Genomic DNA, 24892 nt, shown 5'->3' on the forward strand with positions numbered 1-24892 from the left:
GAATACCTGCCTGGCTTCAGTCCCTCCCTCCTCTTGCATGCTGGTGATGATTTTATAATCAAGGCATAAGGAGAGGGGTGTGGTAATTGCCCTGCGTAGGTGTCTGTTCTCACTACTTCTCCCAACTGCTGCAAGATTCCTCAGTCTGGGAGAAGCACAGGGAGGTACCGGCTGCTGAGGACTAACTTGGGGACAGCATGGAGAGCAGATGGAGTGGCTGGGTGCTGGTCCTGGCCCTGTGCCTGGGGTCCTATCAAGGTAAGGTCAGGCCTTGCGGGTAGGACTCTTTCCTCAGCCTAAAAAACTGGAGCCCACAAACCATTCCAAATTCTCCTGGACATGTCTGCCTGCTCTTAAAAGGCCAAGAGGGTTTAAACTCCACATCCTTCCTTGTCCCTTGCTGGGGTTATGCCAGAGAGCCAAGGCACTCTCCAACAGGTTGTGCTTTAACTTGTCAATGTAGAATTGCCCTTTCTTGCCCTTAAAGGGGATTTTAAGGGCAAAAAGGGATTTGTCCCCTTTCTCCTGTGAACAATACAAGTAGCAGGGAGCTAGCTTTTTGTAGGGGTGTGAGGGATGTGGAAGAAATGGGGTGGGAAGGGGAGGAGGAGGTGGGGAGTCAGCAGGGCTGCCTTGTCGACTGTCCTGGCTTCAGACCTGGCTGTGTACGTGCGTTGTGGGAGCAATAGTTGTGGTGCTTGCGCCATGGAGGAACCAAAATGCCACCCAAAGCCTTAGGGCTAGGGGGAGCAGGGGACAGGAAGCCTTTCCTGCTGGGCTCCTGGCTGTTGTGCTGAGCTCCGGTGAGGGTGAGCTGGTCCGGTGCTGCTGGAGACCTCTCAGCAGCAGGGCTTTGGGTGTGAGCAAGCAAATCTTCCAGGCACAGCGCTCCCAGGAACTGGAGCTTTCTGCCCCGTGATCCTTGATCATGGGGAACCACGACCTATTCCCAGGGGAAATTCACGGAGCTCTGAAATATGAAATGGCAGAGGCAGCCCCTCTCAGAGGGAAGAGCTCCCCTCCCGGTGCCGGTGGATGAGCTGACAGCAGGAGCACCCCTACCAGCACCAGGAAGATCAGGAAAATTTGTCTGCTCCGGGTGAGCCTGTGCTGGGAGGATGCAGGCGGCAGGGCCACACGGAGCCTGCTCTGCCAGCTCTCCCTCAGCGATCCTTGCCAAATCCTCCTGTCCCCCTTGCTCCAGGCTTTCCCCCTGGCAGCCTTAACCCCAGCTCCTACCTGCAGGGGTTCCTGGGGTGGGTTTAGGGGGAAAAGGGGCGGTTTTGGGTGTGCGGCGGAGTGTGAGGGCCGGGAACTGGGGCGGCGGGGCCTACATGCCGCCCCCGGCTTTGCACCACAACCGGTTCCCCAGGCTCGGCCGGCTCGGCCGGGGCTCCTGCCTCAGCTCCTGTCCCCGTGCGGCACGCTCAGGTGCCGGGGCAGCCCCCACAGCGGCGCTGAACCCCCAGCAAAGCCCCCCTGGCCATGCTTTCCACTGGGGAAGGGCACCCACCCTTTATTAGTGTCGTTTTTAGTATTATTTTTCACAGCTTCAGCTTGAGCAGAGCTAGGCCTCAGTGCAAGCCACTGGTGCACTTCAGCCACATCTCCCCATCCTCACGTGTCCTCCAGAAGGACCTCAGGGGACCGTCCCCCCACAGGGGCTGTGTGGCCGGAGCTGCCCACGTCCGTGGGTCAGGCAGGGTTGTGGTCGTGTCCGTGGGTCGGGCAGGGCCGGCCTCATCCGTGCGCTTGGTGCTTTGGGGCACCCTTTGGGTTGCGCGTGCAACCCCTTCCGCAATTACCGGCGAGCTCGTGGGATGAGAGGGCGAGCTAAAGCCAATTAAAGTGGTGCTGCTCTCGGGCACCCATCCTGCTGGGAGGATGCGGCGGGTGGGGATCGAGTCGGGGCGGCCCTGAGCTGCTCCCTGCGGCCGGGCTGCGGAGCGCAGGCAGCGGTGTGCCGCCAGGGAGCAGGGCGCCACTGCTTTCTGACACCAAACCGTGCCTTTTGTGGGTTTCCTCGGTCAAAGCAGGCTTGGGAGGAAGAATTGTCTTAGGAAAAAGAAAATAGACAGAGGGGAGGTTTTGCTGAGAAAAAGCCTCGGTGCTCATTTTTCACCTAGACCTAGACCTAGATATTATCATATGTATGTGTTTTTATATATTACCATATTTATTATATGTATTGTATATATGTATATATACATATATATATAAGCTCAGAAACATGTTGCAAGTCATCTTTTTTCTTCCCTTTCATGTTTTTTTGTTGTTGCTGCCCTTTAACTCTTATCTGACTTGCCATTCCTGTTCCCCCTGATGCTAACACCACACTTTAAAATTAAAAAAAAGCATACCATATATATATATATATATATCTCAGCTGATGCGGCATCTCGCACACATCTAGGTGTGTGGGACGCTCACCATGGGAAGCAGCGGGACTCACCCTGCCCCGGGGCCGGTGGGGCAACAGGGGCTGAACGCACCCAGTGCTGCCAAGCTGCGCCAGCGCTTTTGCCGCAGCTTCCTCGGCCGGGCGCTGGTGGCTGCAACCCCTGGCGAGGATGGATCTTGCCCCATTGTGCCTGAGAAAATTAATCCTGACACACAGAGGTGGCAATTAAAACACCGGCGCTGCTGGTAGGCGCTTATCAAGCGGTGTTGCACCATGCCTGGATGGAGCGAGCGACGCTGGCACCCCCAGATTATTTATTTTGCAAGATTTATTAGTGCGTTTTTTTTTTTTTTTTTTTTTTTTTTTAAGCAGCCGCCTTCTGTGTGTTCAGCTGCCCAGGCAGGGGGTGCCCCAGGTTTGCCGTGCTTTTAAATGGGATGAAGCTGCCATGGCACACGTGTGCCTGTCCCTATCAGGTTTAACAAGAAATGCTGCAAAAGGGGAAAGTGATGGGCTTGGGGCTGGGGGAGCTTTGCAAGCCAGCAGCAGGTGGTGGGGATTATAAAAAAAATAGTATGAATAAATAAATAAATAAAAGAATAAATGATGCTGTTGCGAAAGCTGAGGTGAATCAGGGTGGGAGGGGTGAGCAGCATCTGTCCTTGCCTGTGGGCAGACTCGGGGCAGGATGGGGTGCTGGTGTGGGGTAGGGATGGTGACCCCCCCCCCCCCCCCCCGGCATGGGTGCTGATGCTCCCCTCTTTATCAACCTCTCCCCCCCCCCCCCCCCCCCAGCTGGGGCCAGCCCCCTCCCCGAGTGCGGCGAGCGGCTGGAGGAGTGGTGCCGTGATGTGGGGACGGCGGCCAAGTGTGGGGTGCTGGAGCTGTGCCGGCTCACCGTCTGGGACCGAGACCTGGGGGTAACTGCAGTTTGGAAGGGAGGGGGGGGGGGGGTCACCCTGCCCCAAAATGGGGTGTGTGTGTGTGTGTGGGGTGGGGGGTGGGGGGGGTGGGGGGGGGGGTGTCTGGTGGACAAATCCTGCTTTTTCTGGCCCCAAACCTGGGGGGGGGGGTGGGGGTGGGGGTCTGGTGGGCAGGGTTTCTTTCCTTCAAAACACCACAAAGATGGGATGTGGGGAGGATGCAGGGGGTCCGGGTGCCACAGCAGCATCCTAATGTGTCCCCTGCCTCAGCAGAAAGGGATCCCGTGTCACCTGTGCCAGGTGGTGGTCTCGACGCTGGGGAAGATCCTGCAGGACAACTGCACCGAGGTGGGTCATCAGCGGGAGGGGGCACAGGCTGTTGTCCCCCCCACAACCCTGCAGGGCCAGCCCGGCCCTGAGCTCTCCCTTTGTCCCCTAGGAAAAGCTGAGGCTCTTCTTGGATAAGAAATGCCAGTACCTGCCCTTCCAGGACTGGTCGGTCAAGTGCAAGAAGATGGTGGACACCGGCATCCTCATCCTGGTCCAGCTGGGCAAGCAAGTGCTGGTAACAGCCCGGGGCGGGGGGCAGCCCCTTTGAGGTATGGGGAGCAAAGGGGGAGGTTGTACAGCCCCCAAGGGGCTGGGGCTCATCCTGGGGCAAAAAGGGGATGGGGACAGAAGTGATGTACAGATGGGGGGGGATGAAGGGTGTGATGGCCCCAGCCCCAATCGCCCTGCTCCCGCAGTCGGACCCGAAGGTGGTGTGTGGCACCATCAAGCTGTGCCAGCCCAGGGGGAGCCCCGAGGGGGCCCTGAAGTTTCAGGAGCCGCCGCCAGCCCCTGCGCAGGACTTTGCGGAGCTCACCATACCTGTCATCGCCGGCGTCCCGCTCCTGCTCCAGCCCCAGGACACTCCTCGTGCCCAGGTACCTGCCCGGCCCTGCCAGCATCCTGCCATTGGTGTCCCATCCCTGTTAATTACCTCTCTGATTCTGAGGTGCCGCTGTCATCCTGCAGGAGCCGGGGGACCTGTGTGGGGACTGCGCCCGGCTGGTGGCGGCCGTGCAGATGGAGCTGGGTGCCTTCGCCCGCTCTGTGGCATCCCGTGCCGAGAAGGAGTGCGAGGGCTTGGCACCCGTCCTGGCACAGCGGGTAACGTCACTGTGCCGGGGGCACAAAGCCGCCCGGCTGGGGGGGGTGGTATTCAGCATGGGGTGAAGCCCCTGGGGGCTCAGCGTGCCCCCTTCTCCCCACACAGTGCAAGCGCTACCTGGCTGAGTACGCGGACACGGCTGCCTGGCTGCTCCGGCACCTGGTGAGCGAGGGGGCTGCTTTCTGAACAGCTTCTTCCCCCTTTTACATTGCAACTGTCGTCATTCACTTTTTAATTACTATTTTTCCTTTCTGTTTTCCGCATCCCTCCTCCCAGCAGGCTGAGGTAAGCGAGATGCCCGTTGCCCACCTGACAAGGCTGGGATGGGGGCTGAGCTTGCTGAATTCGGGGCGTCTCTCCCCAGGACCCGCGGGAGCTCTGCAGCCTGCTGGGGCTCTGTCCCTCCTTGTCATCGTCCTTGTCACTGTCATCGTCAGGATCCATGCATGCACTGCTCTCTGAGAAGGTGGCCCAGCTCCTGAGCATGCTGGTCCCTGACGGGGTACGTGGGGCTTGTCCCATTCCCGGCCACCCTTAAAATCCTAAAGGCTGGGTGGGGGGAAGTGTCACCTTGTATTTTTTTTTTTTTTAATCTCCTACCCCAGGAGACCACGCCGCTGTGCGAGATGTGCGAGTTTGCCGTCAGGGCGGCCGAGAGCCTCCTGGAGAACAACATGACGGAGGCAAGCTGGGGCTTTCGTGGGGCTGGGGGGGGGGGGGCGGTGAGAAGGGTGGCAGTGGGGTCCCTCCGGCATCACCACCCTGTTCTCGCTCCCCCCCCCTCCCCCTCCCCCCGAACAGGAGCAGCTGGTGAATGACATCGAGAAGGTGTGCTACATGCTGCCCCACGGCGTCATCAGGCAGTGCAAGGACTTCGTCGACTCCTATGGCAAGGCGGTGGTCATCATGCTGCTGGAGGCCACCGACCCGCGGGCCATCTGCACCATGCTGCGCCTCTGCCCGCGCCGGGGGGCTGCCCGTGGGGTGGCCGCCGCGCTCGAGCCGGCCACGGGCTCCTTCTGCAATGTCTGCCAGATCCTCATCACCTACTTCGATAATGAGCTGCTGAAGAATGAGACGCTGGCGGAGCTGGGCGACGTGCTGGAGAAGGGCTGCGAGCTGCTGCCTGCACCACTCACTGGCCAGGTCAGCTGGAGGGGGTCCCCAAACCACCTCCTTTTTCCCCTTTTTCCTTTTTTTTTTTTTGTGGGGCTCACCCTAAACCGGCTTCGCTCCCGCAGTGTGAGGCTCTGGTGGTGCAGTACGAGCCAGCGGCCGTGCGGCTCCTGGTGCAGATGATGGACCCCGACTTCGTCTGCACTGTGAGTGTGCCCTGCCACGCGCGGTGGGACTGGCAGACAGCGTGCGACCTGTCCCTCCCCACCCCCCCGACCACCCCCTGCCTTTTTCCCCATTTAGCCTTTTTCCCCTTTTTGATGCAGAAAATCAGAGCTTGCGACTCGCCCCTGGGCTCGGAGCCCTGCGCCTGGGGACCTGGATACTGGTGTGCCAGTATGGCTACTGCCATCGAATGCGATGTAAGTGGTGTCACTGTCCCCTCTGCCACCCGCCGCACTCAACCCGCTTCCCTGTGGCTCCACAGGGCTCTGCATGCCCCCTCCATCCTCCCCGTCTCTCCCCGCAGGCCGTCGAGCACTGCAGGCGTCATATATGGGACTAGGAGCCACCTCTCCGGCCGGGCTCGCTGCGGTTTGGGTTCGGCACCCAAACTATCCTAGACCCCCCCTTGGGATGTGCCTGCAGCTGCAGGGAATGGTGCATCCCCGGGGTGCCCCAGCCCCCTCTGCCTTCTCCTTCTCCACCCCCGGGGCTTGGATTTTCAAATCAGGTTAAGGGATTTCGTCTTGGTTTTAGGACTGGGAATTCAGTGGGGAGGTCTCTTAGGCTCATTTCAAAATCCCTCCACCCCACCATCCCCTCTCTCCTGCTACCTGTGGGGTAAAACCTGGGGTTAGCCCCATCTGCATCCCACCCAGAACCGACGCCGAAGCCCAGGTAAGCTGAAACCACAGCAGCTCCAGGGGCTGTGACGGTTTCTGCTGCCAAAACGCTAGTGCTGAGAGTCTAGGCACTCTCACTCCCCGGGTCCCATTTGATTTTTGGCAAGCCCAGCCCTTTGCTGGTCTGTTCAAACTGGGGAGGCTTTGAATTTTATTTTATTTTTCCTCTGGTCACCAGTTAAAAAAAAGTGGAATAGATTTGCCTGCAATGCCTGGCTTTGCATGACTTCTGCGGTTGATGAATTTTGCAGGGGGAAGGAGAAGAGAGAGGCCGAGTTAAGAGTTAGGAACATATACATAATATATATGCATATATATATATACATCTAAGTGTGTGTGTGTGTATATATATATATATATGCATATACACACACAAACGAGGCGCATCTGCCCTGATCCTGCTGCTCTGCCGGGACCAGCAGGAGCACCGCAGCCCGCAGAAGGGTGCAAAGCCAGGACTGCAGGGCTGGGATTTGGGGTTTCCTCGCTTCAGGACACACGAGCCGGTGTCCCCAGCTGCGGGCTGCTCGCCGTGGGATGCCGCGCAGGATCACCTCCCCTCCACGGACACAGTGCTGCAGCCAGCGGATTTCTGGATATTATATATATATTGTGTATATATATATATATATATATATATATACACACACATACATACTTTAAGCATCCCCTGAACAAACAAATGAGTGAGTTTGGGGGGGTTCCTTCCCAGCAAGCATCCCCCGTGGGGGATCCTGGTGCTGAAACCGTGGCAGTGAGGGGCGGCAGGATGCTGGCTCGTCCCCACCCCGCCGCGGGAAGGGGACGCCCGCGGTGCCCAGTGCCGAGCATGGCCACGAGCATTATTGCACCACAAATAAACCCTTCCCGTCAGCCTGGCTCTCGTCTCCCTCCTACTTGTCCTGGGGCGATGCTCCTTAGGGGGGATTTAATGGTTCTCCCCAAAACTGGGCTGCTGCAGCGTGGGATATGAGAATGGCTGCAGAGAGATGAATTAAAGGAAAAAAAAAAAAAAAAAAAAGATTTCTTTTTAAAAGGCGGCTTGGCTGTGAGATGTCTAATCTCGTGTTTAATCTGTTTAGTCTGTGTTTGCTGCCGGAGGCATGGCCAGGGAGGAAGGACGACAGACAGTTTAACCAAAGCCATAGAGAGTGTATTTCTGATTCCCACAACAGACCATTCCCAAAACTCTCAACAAGGTTACGATGGGAAGCAAACCCCAAACGAACAAACCCGAAAGCAAGAGAGAGAAGGGGAAGGGGAAGGAAGGATACACACGAACACTCGACAGCCAGAAGCCCCCCGCTATTGTCAGTCTCTCTCTTTTTCCATGTCGTAACACATTTTGGTAAAGCCAGCAAAATGGAGAAATGTCTTCGGTTTTGGTCTTTCCTTGCCGGAAAGGTGACGACACACGGTAACACCAGAAGGGCTCTCACCCGGCCCCCCCGGTCCCGCGGTCGAGGTGTGATGGGTTTTGGTCCCCAGCGTGGTTTTTTGGGGGGCGGACAGCTTGTCAGGGCTCCCCAAAGCCTCAAGGCCATGCTGCTCCTTCGCCCCCGTCCAGCCTCGTAACGCTTGGATTCATTGCATTCACTCAGCACTGGTATTATTTAAAAAAAAAATCCTTTTTTTTAATAAGAAAAATAAAAAAAATTTAATGGTTTCATGGGTAAATGAGACGTGAGGAAGAGCAAACTGGTCCTGAGAGCCCTTTCCCGGGGCCAAGCTCTCCAAGGCTGCTGGATTGAAACACAGGGGATGGGGGGGCCGAGTGCCGGTCTTGGGGTGCCCCCGGCCCCGCTGCACCCCCCAGCTCCGTGCTCATCCTCTGCCGCCCCCGGCCGGCCTCGAGGGGCTCCGCTGGTCATAGCTCGGTGATCTCCAGCGGGCTCTCCATGATCACCTCCCGCATCTTGTGCAGGGGGGTGGACTTGGCCGACTCGGTGCGGGCGTTGTGGTCGCCGTAGCCCCCGCAGTCAGCATTCAGAGTCTCCAGCGAGCGCCCCAGCACCTTCTGGTCATCCTCGGGCAGGCTGTTGAGGTCGGAGGCCAGCAGCGTGCCCGTGCTGCCGTGCACCACGTGGATGCCGTCGGGACCCTTCAGCTCCACTGGCTGCTTGTGCCGAAAGCGCAGGCTGCCCTGGCTGGGGCTGCGCTCCTCTTCCTCCTCCAGGTCCTTCTGGATGAGCTGCAAAAAGCCCACGGAGATGTCAGCACGCGTCCTAATTTCCCTCTGCAGTGCCCAGCGGGAGGCACCTGACCCTCCTCTTCCTCCGTGAGGCTGTGATCTCTCCCCCAGCTGGAAAAATGTTGTTTTGCTCATTTTGGGGAGCGGTTTTCAATGCCGGGTGGGGGGTCACCAGCAGCCACAGCCTGCGGGGCCAGGAAGACACACTGCATCCCAAAGGGCACGGCAAGCATCTCCCCATGCCCCCGCATGCCCCATCTACCTCCGTGACCGAGGAGCGGTCCCCCTGACTGGCGGTGGCCTTATGCACCATCCGCTGGGCAAAGAGCCTTTTCAAGCGCATGTAATCGTCCAGGACCACCTTCAGGAGAGAGCCCTGGGTGAATGGGGAGAGAGGATGGGTTACACCAGGGACACAGCTCTTTTTTTTGGGGGGGAATTGACCCAATCCTGGTGTTTCTCGCAGCACAATCACCCTCTGGTGTGGCACCTGGAAACCAGAGCTGGGGGAAAAATGAGGGCAGCCCCTTGGTGAGGGATGCCCGGTGGGGGGGGCCGCTCACCTTGATGGGTCCCTCCCTCATGATCTGCCCCAGCTTGGCGATATTGTCGTACTCCTGGATGGCGGCACGCAGGTAACGGTCGTCCTCAGGCTTGGCGGCCGAGGGCTCTCTGCCGAAGGTGCCCTGTGGGAAGAGAGCATGGCGTGGGGACGCGTGCGGGGCAGGGGGGTGCAGGGGAGCGTGCCGAGGGGTTGGGGCCATGTCTCACGTGGGTCCTGGCCGGGCTGTTCCACAGGTCGGTGATCTCGCTCAGGTTCTCGGGCAGGTCGTCCTCGCGCTCCGCCTGCGCCGCCAGCTCCATGGTGCGGCAGAAGGGGTCCAGCCACACTGGGTTGGCCCTGCCCGGGGACAGGTGCGGCACTCAGTGGCCACAAATGCCCATCTGAGTCCCTCCATCAAGTAGAGGCTGCGTCCCTGGCTGTAAAAGGTGGGCATCCCTCTTGGGAGCACCCCTGGTTCCTGCCACGTGCCGGGTAGTGAGGTGGGGAGCAGAGGGATGGGGAGAACTCACCCGTCAAAGGAGTACTTGTTGGTGTTCGGCATGTCCATGATGTCCATGAAGCCTCTGTTCCCTGCAAAAGGCATGGTGGAGGTTGCCCAGTGGCTGCATGCTGAGCAGCGAATGGATGTGGGCATGGGGCAGTGCTTCTTTATGGGGGAAAAACCCGAAAGTGACCAAAAGGGCTCCGGTGGTGAGAGAGACATGCTGAGATGGGGCTAGTGGCACGGAGCCTAGCTGCTGCTCACCTGTGGAGCCAGCCACGATGGCTTTCAGTTTCCTCTTGTGCCTGCAAAAAAAGGAAATATGTCAAATTTGGGACAAGAAAAAGGGAGATGCTCAGAAGGAGAGGGAGGTACAGGTCTGCAGGGCGCCACTCACACTGTGCGGTAGTACCAGTTCATGAGGATGAAAAGCATGGCGGCCAAGAAGAGCAGGACAGCCAGCACGATGATCGCCATCTGGGAGAGACAGAGGGCTAGCGGCAACCTCCGGCACCAATCCAGCACACAGCTGTGGGCACCCCCTCGCGGTTATTTGGGGCCAGCAGCTCCCCAGGCCTCGGGGTGGCCATCTCCAGCTCCAGCTGGACCTTCACCTGCAGGGCCGAGAGGTCATCCGGGGCCCGGGCGGTGATGGCAGGCTGCACGTCCAGCACGTTGTAGTTCCTGAAGAGGTTCCTCAGCTGCTCCTTGTTCTCATCGATCATCTGAATCACCCTGCAGAGAGGAGGGTGCTTAGGCATCTTGGTGTGTGTGGGGCTCCCCATGTACACGTGGGGCTCTGCGAGCCCAAGTGGTGGGCCGGGTGACATACCGCTCCACGTCCAGGATGCGGTTGGTCTCCCTGTTAACCACGTGGATCAGCAGCTCTGTCTGTGCAAAGTTCACCCGGCCCTTCTTGTCGACGTGGAACTGGGGAGAGACAGCAAGACCAAGGTCTTGCCTCCTGAGCCATCCCCAAGAGTGCTCCAAGGTGTGCTCATATGTCACCACCCACATTCATGTGGGGAAAACCAGTCTCCAGCATGGCCATGGCTGCTAGGGACACATTTGCAGCCCCATCACTGACCGGTTGGCTGAAGGTGGGATGATACTTCACCTTCACAACCTGGGGGAGCCTCTGCTTTGCCTCAACATTTCACCTTCAAAGGGCAGCTCCCAAGCAGTGTGTGAGGGTACCTCCCCCTCAAAGCAACCTCGTAGGCAGCCGGTTACCTGCACATCGTCTGTGTTGACGATGGCACCCGTGATGTTGGAGAGCAGGCTGATGAACTCCTCCTCGAACTGCCTGACCTTGTCGGGGATCTCGTTGATGATGATTTTGACCCGCTGGTCATCCCTCAGGATGTAAATCCCCACGATGGCTGTGTCGTTGTGGCCAACCAGGTCCGAGGCCATGACATCCACCACAAAGTAGCCAGGGTTGTAGGCCGTGAAGAGGTCAAAGGTTCTCAGGATCCCATCAAGGGTCCCTGGTGGAACGATGGCCACAAGCCCAGGATTAGTGCAGTCACTTCGAGCCACCCACGTGAGGTCCCCGTGAAGGGACCTGCAAACCAGGGCTTGGCAGATGACCTACAGCAGCTCTTGCAAAGCCAGAGCCTGTCTTGTGGGTAAATGAAATAGGATGGAGGAACAGCAGTTGGCCATGCTGCTGGTGACCATGGGGGGGACATCTTCAGCCATGGGACCCTCCCTGGCCCATGCTCAGCGGCGTGCAGGCTACTCACCGATGCTGAAGATGTTGGCCACCTCCTCTGAGTCGTTGGAGTGCTGCTTGATGTAGCGGATCCCCAGGATGTTGTAGAGGACCAGGCTGTTGTTGCCCACGTCAGCATCCACTGCCACGACCCTGATCAGCTCTGATCCCACCTTGGCGTCTGTGGCAACCCCTTTGGGAGAGAGATGGAACAGAGACCTGGGGCTGGGCTGCTCCCCCAGCCAGCTAGGCTAGTCCCGGAGCATCCCTGGCTCCAGGTGCCCCCCACCGGCCCCAGGCACCCCTTACCCGCCGTGTACTCTGACTTGGTGAACTGGGGGGACTGGTCATTGATGTCATCCAGGAAGATCCGCACCTCCTGAAGGGTCAGGTCCGTGCTGAGGTCCCAGGGCTGTGCCCTGCCTGCACGCTGGCCCCGGGGCGGGGACCAGTTCCTCTGGCTGGATGCTTTGACAATGAGGGAGTAGAAGGGCTCCTTCTCACGGTCCAGGTCCCGCAGGACCTGCAGCTTCCCCTCCCGGCTCAGCTGGAAGTTGCTCTCCTGGTTCCCAGCTGCATGTGGACAGGAGATACGAGTTACCAACCTTTAGGTTCAGCATCTCATTTACCCCCTTAGAAGCATAGCAAGTAGCCATCAGGTGCAACACAAACCCTCAGCGAGGGGTGTGCAGGTTTGGGACGGCAATCACCCCCTTCCTTGCCCAGCTGTGCCGTGTGTCCCCACCTCACCTGCTATGAAGTAGTAGACGATGGCGTTGGAGCCCTCATCTGCATCCACTGCCCCGGTGACATTGCCCACCACTGTGCCGGGCCGCGAGTGCTCAGGGACGGAGAGCGCCTGGTACTGGGGACTGTCCCTCTGCCAGAGCACGGGAGAAGGAAGGGGAGGGTTAATGCAGCATGTGAGCTGTGGGTGGACTTTTTTCTGCTTTGAAAGGCTAGAAGTGGAAGAATGCCACCATGCACCCCGCGGTGATGCCCAGTGGCACGTGCTCCACCACGTGTGTCCCCAGCCCAGCACCCCCTGTGCCCTCCCTGGTGCCTTACGGGTGGCCTGAAGAAGATGGGCTCATTGTCATCGATGTCATCGAGCGCGACCTGGAGGGGCTGCATGGTCTCATAGGCTGGTTGGCCCTGGTCGCAGGCCACAATGATCAGCTGGGGAGAGAGGCAAAAGCGCCGTCCTGGGCAAAGCCACGGGGGCAAGGAGGGTGCGGAGACATTGCTGAGCAGGGACAGAGAGGGGACGGCTGGGCAGCAGAGGGCTTTTGTGGAATTTAACCGGGAGGTGGCCCACCGTGTCCTCCAGGATGCAACTCTTCTGGTGGCCCACCTCCCAGTCGCACCACATCCCTGTTGCATCCTCTGGTGGCGCTTGCTAACCACCTGGCTCCTTGCTAAGGTGGTGGTGTGACATCTCCACCACGGGGCCAGCAGTCACCATCCCCGCCGCAGGGTCTGCATCCCACCAGCCCAGCCCACGGACCATCCCGCAGCTGTGCTGCCGCCTCGCTCACGTTGTATACCGCCTGCTTCTCCCGGTCCAGCCGCATGGCCGTCTGGATCAGCCCGCTGATGGCGTCGATGCTGAAATACTCCCAGTCCTTGTTCCCAGCCCCGGTTTTCAGCAGGTTGTACAGCACCGCCCCGTTGAGGCCCTCGTCCTTGTCCGTGGCATAGACCTCATAGACATTGGACCGCAGAGGGATCTCCTGTTGGCACATGGGCAGCCCCTCAGCCCCAGCCCTGCACGCCAGCCCCTGCACCACCAGCCCCTCCAAACCCCCTTGTTTTGGCTCGTGCTGCCCAAATTTGGCCCCAAAGGGGAAACGTGGAGTTGTGATTTCCTTTGGCACAGTCGCAGCTCTAGGGACTTGTCGGAACCAAGCCCAGCTTCTCAGAAAGGAGAAACGTCTTAAATGTCAGCGTTTTGACCCGTGTTTATGAACATGCTCGGCATGCAATGGCCGGCCGTTTCCCTATTTTGCGTGCTGCTGGGGTTTCTGTTCCCCAGGATGCCCCTCTGGCTCTGCTCAGAGGCTGGTCTAGCATCTGGAGATGTTTGCCAGCAGAGATGCCCTCCCTGCTCCAGGAAACCCTTCCAGTCTCCACCACGAGCAAGTATGACCCAAACCTTCTTGCCATGTGCTAAACCAGGGTCCTGTTTCATCCCCGGTGGAGATGGAGAGTGGGTCTGGCCACCAGCAGGCATGCTCTTGGGCACGGCCTTGGTGTGCCATGATTTGGTGTGCACCACGAGACCCAGGTGTATGTACCTCCTTGATGTGCAGGATGGTGCCGTTGGGTGGGCGGACGAAGACGGGGCGGTTGTCATTAATGTCGATGACCTCCACGTGGAGCATGGTGGTCCCCCAGAGGGCGGGATGCCCCTTGTCTGTGGCCACCACTGTCAGGTTGAATCTCTCATAGGACTGCAAGCGCCGCCGGGACGTGACTAGCCCGGAGTCTTTATTGATCTTGAAGGCCTCTGGGGACAGACCAAACATATCTCTGGCTCAGGACGCTTGACACCAGATAAACTGTGAGTGGTATGCATTAGAAACCAGCCTACCAGGTGAAGCACACCCCTTGCTGGTGGGAAATCCCTACAATGGGGTGATGGAGCAGAGCTGGCTGCCCAAAGCAGGGGTGCGGGTGCTCTCGGGGTGCTATTTTGGAGCATCCCTGCCCCCTTGGGTGCTGAGTCCCTGCATCTTGGGGGGATGCTATTTTGCTATCTACCTGCATCCTTCTAGCCCTTGTTGGCTTTCCTCTGAGGTGTGCAGTGAGTTTGCTCCACGACACAGGTTATATTTCTGTGTGCTGAAAACCCAGGGAAAGATGGCTGGGGGGGAAGCCGAGGCTGGGCTGCAGGATGAAGACGGGCAAAGCTTCAACACGTCACGCCACGAGGAACTGGGAATGGTGGAGCAATACCGAAAGCGGCTGTTCCCGGGATAGCACGCACAGCCTTGATGCTAACCAGCCACCAGGCACTGAAAGTGTGGCTTGGCCCCTACAGCTCCTCACTGCAACCCTGCACGAGCCCTGTCCATGGGTAGGAGCTCCCCACCAGCAGCACCTACCTGCTCCAGGGCCCTCGATGCTGTAGGTCACCACGCCGTTGTCCCCTTCGTCCAGGTCCGTTGCGGTCATGGTGATCACTGATGTCCCTGACGGCTCGTTCTCATAGACGCTGGTGCTGAACTGGCTCTTGCTGAACTGGGGCCTGAAGTCGTTGATGTCCAGGACGGTGATCAGCACCTTCGACAAAGCCCAGTGCACTGGGTCACGCGAGGATGGAGCCCCTGCCGTGACCGGCACCAGGGCGCAGTGCCCTTCCTGCTATTCGTCTCACTCTGCTGGCCCAATTCCTGCCTCCAACAATGGGGACAGACGTGGCCGGGGCACCCATTCACTCCGCGGCTGGCCGGAGCACTCACAGACAATAGCATCGCCCTCTCCTGCCCCTCCTGCTCCGTCCCCTCCCATGGATGCTTGGTGCATAGCGCCTTTCATTCACCCCACCACTCTTGTTTTCTGGGGTCCTCCACTTTTCTTTCTGGCTCATTTCTCCCCGGGCCCACCAGCAAGATTTAACACCTTGTAGGGCACGGCACAGGAGTGGTGGTGGCCCTACCTGCACTGAGTTCTCCCGACGGTTACTGGGGATGTCCCCAGGGTTGTCCCTGGCCACAGCTGTCAACGTGTAGTGATCCTTCTTCTCCCGGTCCAGGGCCGACAAGATGTAGATGTCCCCCTGCAGCACACAGAGACCTCCAGGTGGGTCTGGTCCAGCAGAACTGCTACTCGAGCAGAACGTGAGGTGCAGGAGCAAGGCCGTCCCACAAGGTGGGATCATCTCATCCTCTTTTTCCCTCCTCTGCTCGAGCCTCAGCTGGCTCCTTACCGTGTTGGGATTTATCCCAAACTTGCCCTCTCCATCCCCCAGGCTGTACTGGATGAGAGCAAAACGCCCAGAATCCGCATCCGTGGCCTTGACCCTCAGGATGACCGTACCCAGTGGCACATCCTCGAAGACAGCTTTCTGCAAAAAAGGGAGCAGGGAGAGCTGGTTGTTGCACCGTGTGCCATTTTAGTAGGAACAGGGTGTTAATATCCGCTAATCCACCAGTGCGATGCTCATGTGAGTGCACCTCAACCATCCCGGCAGGTCTCAGCCTGGTGACCCTGCCCAAAACAAGACATTCACATGCAGCATGTCGGCGTGCTGACCATCTTCTTTAGATGGTTCAGGCACAGACGGGGTGGTGGTGACCCCGGAGAACCCCCAGCTCTCCACACGGACTCAAAAAGGGGAGCCCGGATCACCTGGTAGGAGGGCTGGCTGAAAATGGGGTTGTTGTCGTTGATGTCCACTATCTGGAGGTACACGGGGATCTCGGCTGATCTGCGGGGAGAGCCGTTGTCGGAAGCACGGACGGTGAAGTTCAGCCACTGCACCTCCTCATAGTCCACCGTCCTGTTGGCCACGACCTTCCCTAGAAGACGGCAGACCCTGAAATGAGAACCCTGCCCCCAGGTCCCCTCCTGACGGCCTTCTCTCCACACAGGACATGGCGATGGAATAAAGGGAGAGAAATGAATTAAAGAAACCTTCCAAGGCTGGCGACCATGAGCTGGAAATCAGACACAGCACTTTCACAGAGCTCCCCCTCTACTTGATGGAGAGTTTTTGCCCTCTGTTGCCAAATCCTGGCCAAATTTCTCATAGAAGGAGTGTAGCTTAGGCCTTTTAGTAACGGGGCTGTGCCAAGGGACTGCAAACACCCCACCTCTTCCCCCATCCCTCTCACGGGCCTTGCGGGGCTCGCACCTCCCCAGGCCACCAACCTGCCGACTGATCCTCGAGGCAGGCATAGCCTTCCGGGGAGAGGTCCAGCAGCTCGTAGGTGATCTGCCCGTTGGCACCCTTGTCTGGGTCCACGGCTGAGACGGAAATGAGTGTGGTGCCCTGCGTGGCTCCCTCCAGGATGCGCTCAGTGAAGTACGTGACCCCGAATGGGCGGAAGCGGGGTGTGTTGTCGTTGACGTCCAAGACGTTGACCGTCAGCTTGGCTGTGGAGGCCAAAGGGGAAGAGAAGAGGGAGAAGAGGAAGAGGAGAGGTGAGACAGAGAAGGGAAGGAAGGATGGAAGAAATCCTTCCTAAAAAAACAAACATGGTCCTAAAAAGCAAGCATGAAACTCCAGGAAAGCCAACTGAAGTGGCTCACCAAGAGCAATGGCAATATTCAGCTGGGACAAAATTAACTGAGCTGGGACAGGGGTGGGACAGCCCCACCTTCACACCTTCTTGCACATGTGCCTGGCTCAGTAATGATGGCCAAGGGCCAGGAGGCTGTGCTGGTGGCCGGGAAAGGCAATGTGTGTCCCTGTGCTGCTTGGCCTCCTCCATGGCAAGGGTCTATGCTTACCATTGGGCACGCTGACCGAGCGGTCGATGACTTCGCTGGCATTGTCATGGACAGAGATGGTGACCTCGTACGTGGCCACTAGTTCTCTGTTGAGAGGAGTTTTGATCTTCACAGCTCCTGGGAAGCCAAAAAGACTGGGGTTAGAGTCGTGCACCTTGCTGAGGCTCGGGCAGGTCGGTCGGCACCAGCTGCTGAATCCTCCTCTGTGCTTGCTCTCCTGTCTCTCCAAAGGCTGACCAGGGAAAAATATTTGATAGATATGTGAGGAGATGACTTCCTTCCATCCTGTGCTCTCCATCACCTGCCTTCCTGCCTGCTCCACTCTGCCCAGCCTCCTGGGTCTCACGCTCCTCGGCTGGGGTTTGGGTTGTGCAGACGAGAGGGGTTTGGGAGCAGCTTCTGCTGCATGGTCCCCATCCACCTTCACACAGCATCCGGGCATCTTTAGGAAACTTTTCCCACATCCTTTCCATCAAAGCAGTTTTTCTGTTTCAGACCAGCTCTGTGCTTCCAAAACTCACAGGGGGAGGCTCCTGGTCCTTCTTCCCTTGGGGCAGAGCCCACCAGGCACCACCTACACCAGTCCCCTCATCCCAGTCCCCCCCAGCAAGGGTGCCCGTGGCCGGTCTGTGAAGGCTGAGCAGCCACTACCCTCCTGTGATGGTGATGGGTGAGATGGAAGGAGACGACGGATGGCATGGGGAGAGAAACGTGCACAGACACTGAGACAAACCTGGTGAGCCGAGAGCCGGAAAAAGGAAAGAAAAGGGTTAGATAAGCTGGTTGGCCAGAGGCAGTGGGGAGAGAGGGCAGGGTGAGACGGGGCAGCTGGAGGACGAGAGTGGGGAGGCAGGAGGCGAGCATCATCTCGGACACCTACCTCCAGGTAGAGAAGAAGAAGAAGCAGAAGCAAGGAGAGGGGTCCGCACCGCCCGTGTTGCCCGTCCCGCTCTCCTACCTGTCCTAAAATCCACCGTGAATGTTCCTTGCTGGTTGGGTACCAGCGCGTCCGTGTCATCACGGGCCACGATCTCCAGCAGGTAGTACTCCAGGCGGGGATGGAGGTCCCGGTCGATGGCAGTCACCTCGGCCACCACGGTGCCGGGGGTGGCTGACTCGGGCACGCTGACTGTCTGGATGGGGTTGACGAATTCGGGCCGGCAGTCGTTGACATCGTCGATGATGATGCTGACGGTGGCGGTGCCCGAGAGCGCCGGTGTGCCCTGGTCCACAGCCACCACCGTCAGCCGGTAGACGTCCCGCTCCTCCCGGTCGATGCTGAGGTTGGCCACGCGGATCACCCCGGTGGCGGCGTCGATCAGGAACCTGTCCTGGCCCCCGCCTTCAATCCGGTAATCCAGCTGTTTGTTGAGGCCACTGTCTGCATCCGTGGCTGTCACGCGGAGGACGGAAAAGCCTGGGAAGGGGGGACACAGCCCTCTAAGGCAAGGGATGGAGGACAGCAGCAACCAGCCCCCATCCCAAGGAAATACCACCAAGCAACATGGGCAGCCCATTCCCAAATTTTCCCTTCAACCGCAACCCAGCCAAGTCCTGAAGGTTGGAAGCTGTCTCTTCAGGGTCCCATGGGGACATCCAGATGTCGTCCCTGTCCTCACCTGGGGGGCTGTTTTCCCGCAGCCATGCCGTGACGGACATGGGCTGGAAGATGGGGTGGTTGTCATTGTCATCCAGGACGGTCACCGTGAGGCTGGCAGTACTGTTCAGCCCCCCGATGTCACGGGCCACCAGCATGAACTCCAGCAGAGGGTCTGGCAAAGCTTCTCGGTCTATCACACCACCAGGCTTCACCGAAATGACACCTGGAGAAGCAGAAAAGCCGAGTGACAGACCCCACATCTGCCTGGTGGCCCTGGGCTGGGGACAGGAGCCTGCCAAGCCACCTCACCTGTCCTGTTGTTGATAACAAAGAGGACTGGGGATGTCCCCAAGAGTTCGTAGGTCACCACGGCGTTGCTGCCCTGGTCGCCGTCCAGAGCTAGGATGGGTCCATTGAGCACAGTGAGTGGAGTCCCTGGATGGGACAACAGGGGTTAGGGAGGGTGGCAGCCCCCCGTGGGGTCCCCTGTCCCCCTCCCAGCCCGGTGACGCATGAAGGACAGCAATGAATGAATGGAGGAGGTGACAGAGTGGGGCCTTTCGGGGTGCGAGGGGGTGGCTGCTGCAGCCTTGCAGACCGGCACGCGGGGCCCAGGCGTGGCGGCGGGGTGTCCGGCTAAAAACAAACAGACAGACAGACACATCCGTCAGTCCCGATGGGTTTCACAGGAGGGGAGCTCCTGGAGGTGCCCAAACCCTTTGCCTGGGAGCAGCTACCAGCTGGGTGGGGAGACACCTGAGGTCTTGGAGCAATTTAAATGGCTGGAAGGCAGAAAAACATAGAAATAGGAGGGATATTCCTAGCTCTTTGGCTGAGGGATGTCTACCTGGACAGGTTGGACTGTTTTATCTCCACCCTATGAAGCAAGGCAACTCCAGGTGCTGGTATCGGAGACGTGGCACCCCGTCCCCCACAAGACTCCACTGTTTGGGGGCTGCCCACATGGCTCAGCTCAGACCATGGGCGCAGCATCTTGTTCTCTGCTGCTGAGCAATTCCCAAGTAGGGCCGATTTGTTGCACGATTGCGTCTTGCCTGAGCCAAGAAGGGCTTCCACAGGTTGCATGGACAAAAGCCATGGTCTCCTCAAGGCTGACCTCCCATCCTGCTCAGCACCCCTTCCCACTGACCTGCAGCCTTGCCCTGCACCGTGGCACCATTGGAGCCCAGCCCGTGGTGGCCAGGAGACACTTCCCCTTGCCCGGCCCCAAAGCGAGCAAAGAGAGGCATACCCGGGGGTGAGTTCTCCATCACCTCAGCCTGGTAGGAACTCTGGGTGAAGAGGGGGTGGTTGTCATTCTCATCCGCAATGGAAATGACTAGCAGGTCGAAATCCTAAAGGTGTGTGAAGGAAAACGGGAACAAGAGGGTGATGACTACAATGTCCTTTCCTCAAGCTCGCCTCCCACCTCTCCTCCCCAGACCACCCTGGACGGTCTGCAGGGACCCAGACTATAGGGTTGGGCTCTTCCCACCCCATGCTCCAAAGGGTGACATTTGGGACATCCTGGAAGATGTCATTGTGGTTGGCCAGCTCTCTAGCCCGACCCTGGCCCACCTTCCATGATGTCTACTGCTGTCACGTGGGGTCAACATGAAATGTTGGACATGCCCTAAGACCTACTGGTCTCATTCTCTGCTGGTGGGGAGGTTGCAGCCCCCTCCTTGTGCCCCTCAGATTTTTTTGGAGGGTGTGGCTGCTGTTGGAAATGCATTCCGTTTTCTGGCCATGGCTGGGGCCCCTTCTCCCACCCGCCCTGCCTCCGGCACCACTGGCGGCCCCGTCAGTGTCCATAATTACCCGCCTGGCATTGCGTATGTTCTCAGGGTTGTCCTTCACCGTGATGGTCAGCCTGTACTCTGCCACCCGCTCCCGGTCCAAGGGGCGGTTTACATAGATGACGCCGGTCTATGGAGAAAAAAGGGAGAAAATAGGTACAAGGGACATGAGGTGGGCTTCTCCTGTTGGAGAAGACATCCTAGGGACGGCAGAGCTAGACCAGAGCAGCCCTGCCTGGTGCCGTGAGGTCCTTGAGGTCCCACCAGCCTGTAGATCCCTATACACCTGGCTTGGTGTCTGTCCCATGACTCCATAATCCCCATCCTCCTTAGCTCTGGGGAGACCTACACCCTTCCCAGGGTGCAAGTCAACACATGGGGTGAAAGAGGGAGCTGTGCCCACACGTGGTGCCCACCCTCCACCTCCTGGCCCCCACCCGCGGGGCGTACGGTGCTGTTGATGTAGAAGGCACTCTCCGTGTTGCCAGCGGTGATATCGAAGGTGAGGAGGGCATTTGGCCCCTTGTCCGCGTCCCGGGCGAGGACGCGGGTGACGAAGCTGGAGACGGGGGCGTGCTCACTGAGGGTGAGGTTCATCGGCAGGTTGAGGAGCAGGGGGTCATTGTCGTTGATGTCCAGCACACGCACACCCACCACCATCTGCCGGGGCAGAGAAGAGCGGTGGGTTTGGGGCACCTATTCCCATCCCTCCCTCCCATGTTTTCTATTCCCGGGCACAGGACTCACTGTGGAGCTGAGCGGGGGCACGCCCCGGTCCCGGGCAGCGATAGTGAGGTTGTAGAAGGGGATGTTCTCCCGGTCCAGCTCGGCATCCTTCCGCACCCGCAGCTCCCCTTCCACCGGGGAGATCACAAACTCCCCTGCCGGCGACAGTGGGACCATGGCTCGCGCTGGGCCACCACTGGTGTCCCACATCGTGGCTTCCCAAGGGGACGGGCACCATGGGCTCTGGCCACAGGGAGGGGTGAGCTTTGTGGGTTTGGGGGCTGCACCCCCCCATTATTAGTGGGATGAAGCAGCTGGGGTCTATGCAGGCACCAGCAGGAGCAGGTAGGTGGGCTGAATGGCCAAAAGCGAGGTGCTTGTGGCCCTTTCTGGAGATGCCAAGAGCCCTCCAAGCACCTGCTGTGCCCGGGCAGGGGGGCTACATGGCATGGCCCCTCCGCCGCCCTCCCCCCGAGCCAACAGGCTGCATCCTGCTTGTTCTGGAGACATTTTGCAGCCAGGGCCAGCTGGTAGACGGGACAGGGCTTTGTCTTGCAGAAACCTTGGCTGAAGTCACCACGGCAGTAGCTGTGTCCCCACAGCTGCCACGCGGCCGGGGACACCCGCAGCTGCTCTGCCATCTGCTCCGGGGCTGCCTGGCTCGAGCTGCAGCTTTGCTGCGAGTTGCAGAGACCCCCCAAAACACCCTGCAGCCCCTGCAATGGGGCTGTGCCTTTCTCGTTTCTCTTTCTGCACTATTTATTTTTGTTTGGCGTTTATTGTTCAGCAGATTCCTCCCCCTTTCCCCTGGGCTGGGTTTGCACAAGCCCGGGCGCCCCCTCCCCGGACACTAACAGGTTAAGTTTCCTGTTGCTCAAACAGGATTTCCTGGTGTCGAAAGGCTGAATTTGCAGAAGCAGCCTGCTGGGAGGATGGCTTTTCTGAAACGCTTCCGCCCCGCTCTCCTCCACCCACCCCCTCCCTGCCTGGTGGCAAGCCTCTGCTTGGAAAAAAACCCCACAAAATAAAGCAAAAACGGACAGCAAACTTCTTTGCCAAAAACGTGGGGTTACGTCCCGTGCTCCTCTGCAGGGGCAGAGGGATGGAGACGTGCCACCAGCTGTGGTGTGAAGCCTGGGAGATGCCACCCTGCTCACCAAGAGGGTCCCCAGCGACGATGCTGTACTCCACCTGCCCGCTGGGCCCTGAGTCCCCATCGTGGGCCAGGAAGGTCCACACGCGTGGGCCAGGTTGCCCTTCGGTGACGTCAAAGGGACCTTCATAGGGCCGCGGGAAGGTGGGACAGTTGTCATTGATGTCGTTGAGGTTCACCAGCACCTGTGGGTGAGGGGAGAAGGTGGAGAGGGAGGTGAGTGGAGAGGGGACCAGCTCCGGGCTCGTTGCCGGATGGGTGAGCTTGGTGAGCCACAGAGGGACAGCACCACCTAGTACTTCCCAAATACTTCTGGCTTAGCTCATCCTACCCCTGAAACTTAAAATCCAGCCACACACAGCTGGGGCTCTGTCAAACCTCTGGGCTGCGCACCACAAGGGGGAAGGCAAAGCCCAAACCAGATGTTCTCCACATTCGCATCCTGGCATCAAAATGTCCTCCAACCACCTTCTCCACTGCTGGAGGAGAGGGTGAGCAAGGAAGGACCCCAAATGAGCTCGAAAAGATGACAGAAATGCACTTGGCCATCAAAAGCATGAGTTCAGAGAGCCGTTCTCTGCAGGCTTTCTCGCTCCTTTTCCTCCGGGACATTTCAAGGGCTTCGTTTCAATGAGCAGACCAAAAAAAAAAATTGCGCATGCTTTTTCAATCAAACATAAACCACCACCAACGCAGCTGGCTCACCATCCTTTTCCATGACACGCTCAGCTGGCCAGAAACGACGGCTGGCCAGCAGCACTCCTACAGTTCTCCAAAGGGAAAAGCAGCAACAACTTCGGGACACAGCTGAGCACGGTGTCACCAGGGGAGTACCGCCACTGGGGCCAGCAGCCAAGCCGAGCTCCAGCCTTGCAGGGATTTGGCTTTTTAACTGAGTCACCCTACACAGAAGGCATTTTTATACGTCTATACCATGCTATATTGCAAAGTGTTAAACCCTTCAGGGCACTTGTGTAGTGGAAAATGCCTGCATGATGAAGAGAGTCTCCGGTGGCTAGTAAAAGGTTGCACTTATTGAGCACTCCTCTGCCTCGCATCTCCTGGCTACATGGGTAAGAGAGAGACACTGAAAATGAGGAGCTTTTGACCTCCTGAACTGAGGGTAGTAAAACCCATCAGATGGACGTTTGATACTGGCTAAGTCTGATCTTTAAAGACTTTATCTGAGTCTCTGCTCCGTCTCCTAGCAGCGGAGAAAACAAACACTGGCACGCCTTATCAGGGAGATGGATTTCCTATCACTCGCGATCCAAAATAATCACTAAATCTTCTCCTAAAAGCTTTGCCTTCAAGCTGTGCTGGCAGAAGCCCCATGGACTGTGAAGGGAGGTTCCTGTTCCGTCTAGCTTTGGTCCTCATGGCTGATGGGGCTTCCAGGTTCACGTCTCAATGAGACAAGAGAGAGGAAAGGTCTGCCTTCGCCTGCAGCACGCCAAGAGCCTTCCCTGCCCGCAGCAGAGCCCTAGGTCACCAGGTTTTCAGTGCAGTTTTCCTGGTCAGGAAGGCATCTGCAGCAACATCAGAGGAGTCTGGCTGAAGGCTTCCCTCTGCCCAGGCAGCACAGAGCTATGACACTCACAGGGACAGATTTTAACCATGGAAATCTCTCCCACTGCTATCTCCCCTCCAGTTTCTCTCTCTCTCTCTTTTTTTTTTTTTTTTTTTTTTTCCCCTGCACAGAAAAACTTAACTACTTCTGGGAGACTGTAAAGTGCTTGGCTCAATATCTGTGTCATGACAGGGAGCCGAGGCAGAAGGTCTAAATCGGTCCCTTTCACCTGCAGGCTCCAAAATCACTCTGGACATGGACAATGCCCGCTGTACAACCCATCACATTTCGATTTAGGCCACAGCAATAATCAGTGTACTCAATTCATGCAAAACACGTGTTTTGGAGCTGCTAGTCCACTGCCCTGCTCTTTGAGCGGCATGCTAAGTTCAGGTCACCGTGGTCCAGAAGAAATGGAAGAACTATGGAGAAAAGCAACAAAAAGTGACGAGAGACTTTACATAACCTCCCTACGGGGCACAAAAATTGAGTTTAAAAAACAGATGAATAATCTGAGAAGATTGCGTGGCCTGGCCCAACCATGAGCAACCCGTGCCATGTCCCTGTTTTGCAATCCCCATGATGGAGCAGCAACTGGGCCAACTGGGAAGAGCTGGTGGCCACTGGGAAGGAGATGTGAAACTGCTCACACGAGGGGGAACTCCTGGACCCTAAGGACACCATGGTGTTGCAACCCTACCGTGGCGGTGGACGTCAGGCGGCGCGAGGCAGCGGGACACTGGTCCGTGGCAGTGACGACCAAGGTGTAGCGCCCGTGGCTGATCTCATAGTCCAGCTCCTTCAGGGTGCGGATCTGCCCCTGCAGGACCAAGAGACAGCGGCCAGGGGTGAGGGATGAGGGAGAAGGGCACAGCCTGTCTGGGGACGGTGTCATTATACTGACCGTGGTGCTGTCGATGTGGAAGGTACCCAAGATGTTGCCTTCGGTGATGGCATATGCAACCGTGCCGTTGGGCCCCTCGTCCAGGTCCAGGGCCTGCACAGTGACCAGGGTGGCGTTGAGGGTGGCAGGGCCCTCGTCCAGTGTCACCTCGTAGAGCTGCTGCTGGAAGGTGGGGGCGTTGTCGTTCTCGTCCAGGACGGTGACGTACACCGTGGTGGTGGCCTGCGGGAC

At 58.3% G+C, this 24892-nt stretch overlaps 2 protein-coding genes across 9 annotated transcripts in view; one reads left to right on the plus strand and one right to left on the minus strand.

The window, feature by feature from the left end:
• The first annotated feature begins 101 nt into the window (after positions 1–101).
• Positions 102–7376, plus strand: LOC310902319 (prosaposin-like). The gene is made up of 13 exons (XM_083843675.1): positions 102–258; positions 3197–3321; positions 3598–3672; positions 3764–3889; positions 4071–4250; positions 4342–4476; positions 4583–4639; positions 4821–4979; positions 5083–5160; positions 5279–5623; positions 5719–5799; positions 5920–6015; positions 6123–7376. Exons 1-13 carry the CDS (start codon positions 198–200, stop codon positions 6156–6158), a joined length of 1554 nt encoding a protein of 517 aa, XP_083699801.1. The 5' UTR covers positions 102–197; the 3' UTR covers positions 6159–7376.
• Positions 7377–7629: 253 nt separating this feature from the next.
• Positions 7630–24892, minus strand: part of CDH23 (cadherin related 23) — a 132590-nt gene continuing 115327 nt past the window's right edge. For 4 of the 8 annotated variants that reach the window (XM_083844376.1, XM_083844375.1, XM_083844377.1 and 1 more), the window contains 32 exons: positions 24662–24883; positions 24458–24577; positions 22192–22372; positions 21056–21189; positions 20759–20968; positions 20331–20438; positions 19762–19864; positions 18819–18944; positions 18529–18732; positions 17868–18326; positions 16910–17026; positions 16328–16552; positions 15806–15975; positions 15384–15521; positions 15114–15233; positions 14560–14737; positions 13750–13961; positions 12991–13185; positions 12521–12631; positions 12203–12332; positions 11762–12025; positions 11484–11645; positions 10969–11225; positions 10568–10665; positions 10350–10470; positions 10133–10212; positions 10000–10040; positions 9764–9824; positions 9461–9590; positions 9253–9375; positions 8952–9065; positions 7630–8689 (listed from right to left, as the gene is read on the minus strand). In XM_083844376.1, coding sequence (XP_083700502.1) covers positions 8366–8689; positions 8952–9065; positions 9253–9375; positions 9461–9590; positions 9764–9824; positions 10000–10040; positions 10133–10212; positions 10350–10470; positions 10568–10665; positions 10969–11225; positions 11484–11645; positions 11762–12025; positions 12203–12332; positions 12521–12631; positions 12991–13185; positions 13750–13961; positions 14560–14737; positions 15114–15233; positions 15384–15521; positions 15806–15975; positions 16328–16552; positions 16910–17026; positions 17868–18326; positions 18529–18732; positions 18819–18944; positions 19762–19864; positions 20331–20438; positions 20759–20968; positions 21056–21189; positions 22192–22372; positions 24458–24577; positions 24662–24883 — 5238 coding nt within the window. In that variant the 3' untranslated portion in view covers positions 7630–8365. The other 4 variants (XM_083844379.1, XM_083844378.1, XM_083844380.1 and 1 more) reach the window with 3 other exon arrangements.

Source organism: Anser anser (genome assembly GCF_964211835.1).
Source record: "Anser anser genome assembly, chromosome: 7".
Lineage (NCBI taxonomy): Eukaryota > Metazoa > Chordata > Aves > Anseriformes > Anatidae > Anser > Anser anser.

Bases quoted from the DNA above. Each gene is read 5' to 3' on its own strand.
- LOC310902319 (XM_083843675.1), top strand. From the start codon at position 198: ATGGAGAGCAGATGGAGTGGCTGGGTGCTGGTCCTGGCCCTGTGCCTG. The intron at 5,800-5,919 runs GTGAGTGTGCCC...TTTTTGATGCAG, and splicing joins ACCCCGACTTCGTCTGCACT to AAAATCAGAGCTTGCGACTC. The intron at 6,016-6,122 runs GTAAGTGGTGTC...CTCTCCCCGCAG, and splicing joins CTACTGCCATCGAATGCGAT to GCCGTCGAGCACTGCAGGCG.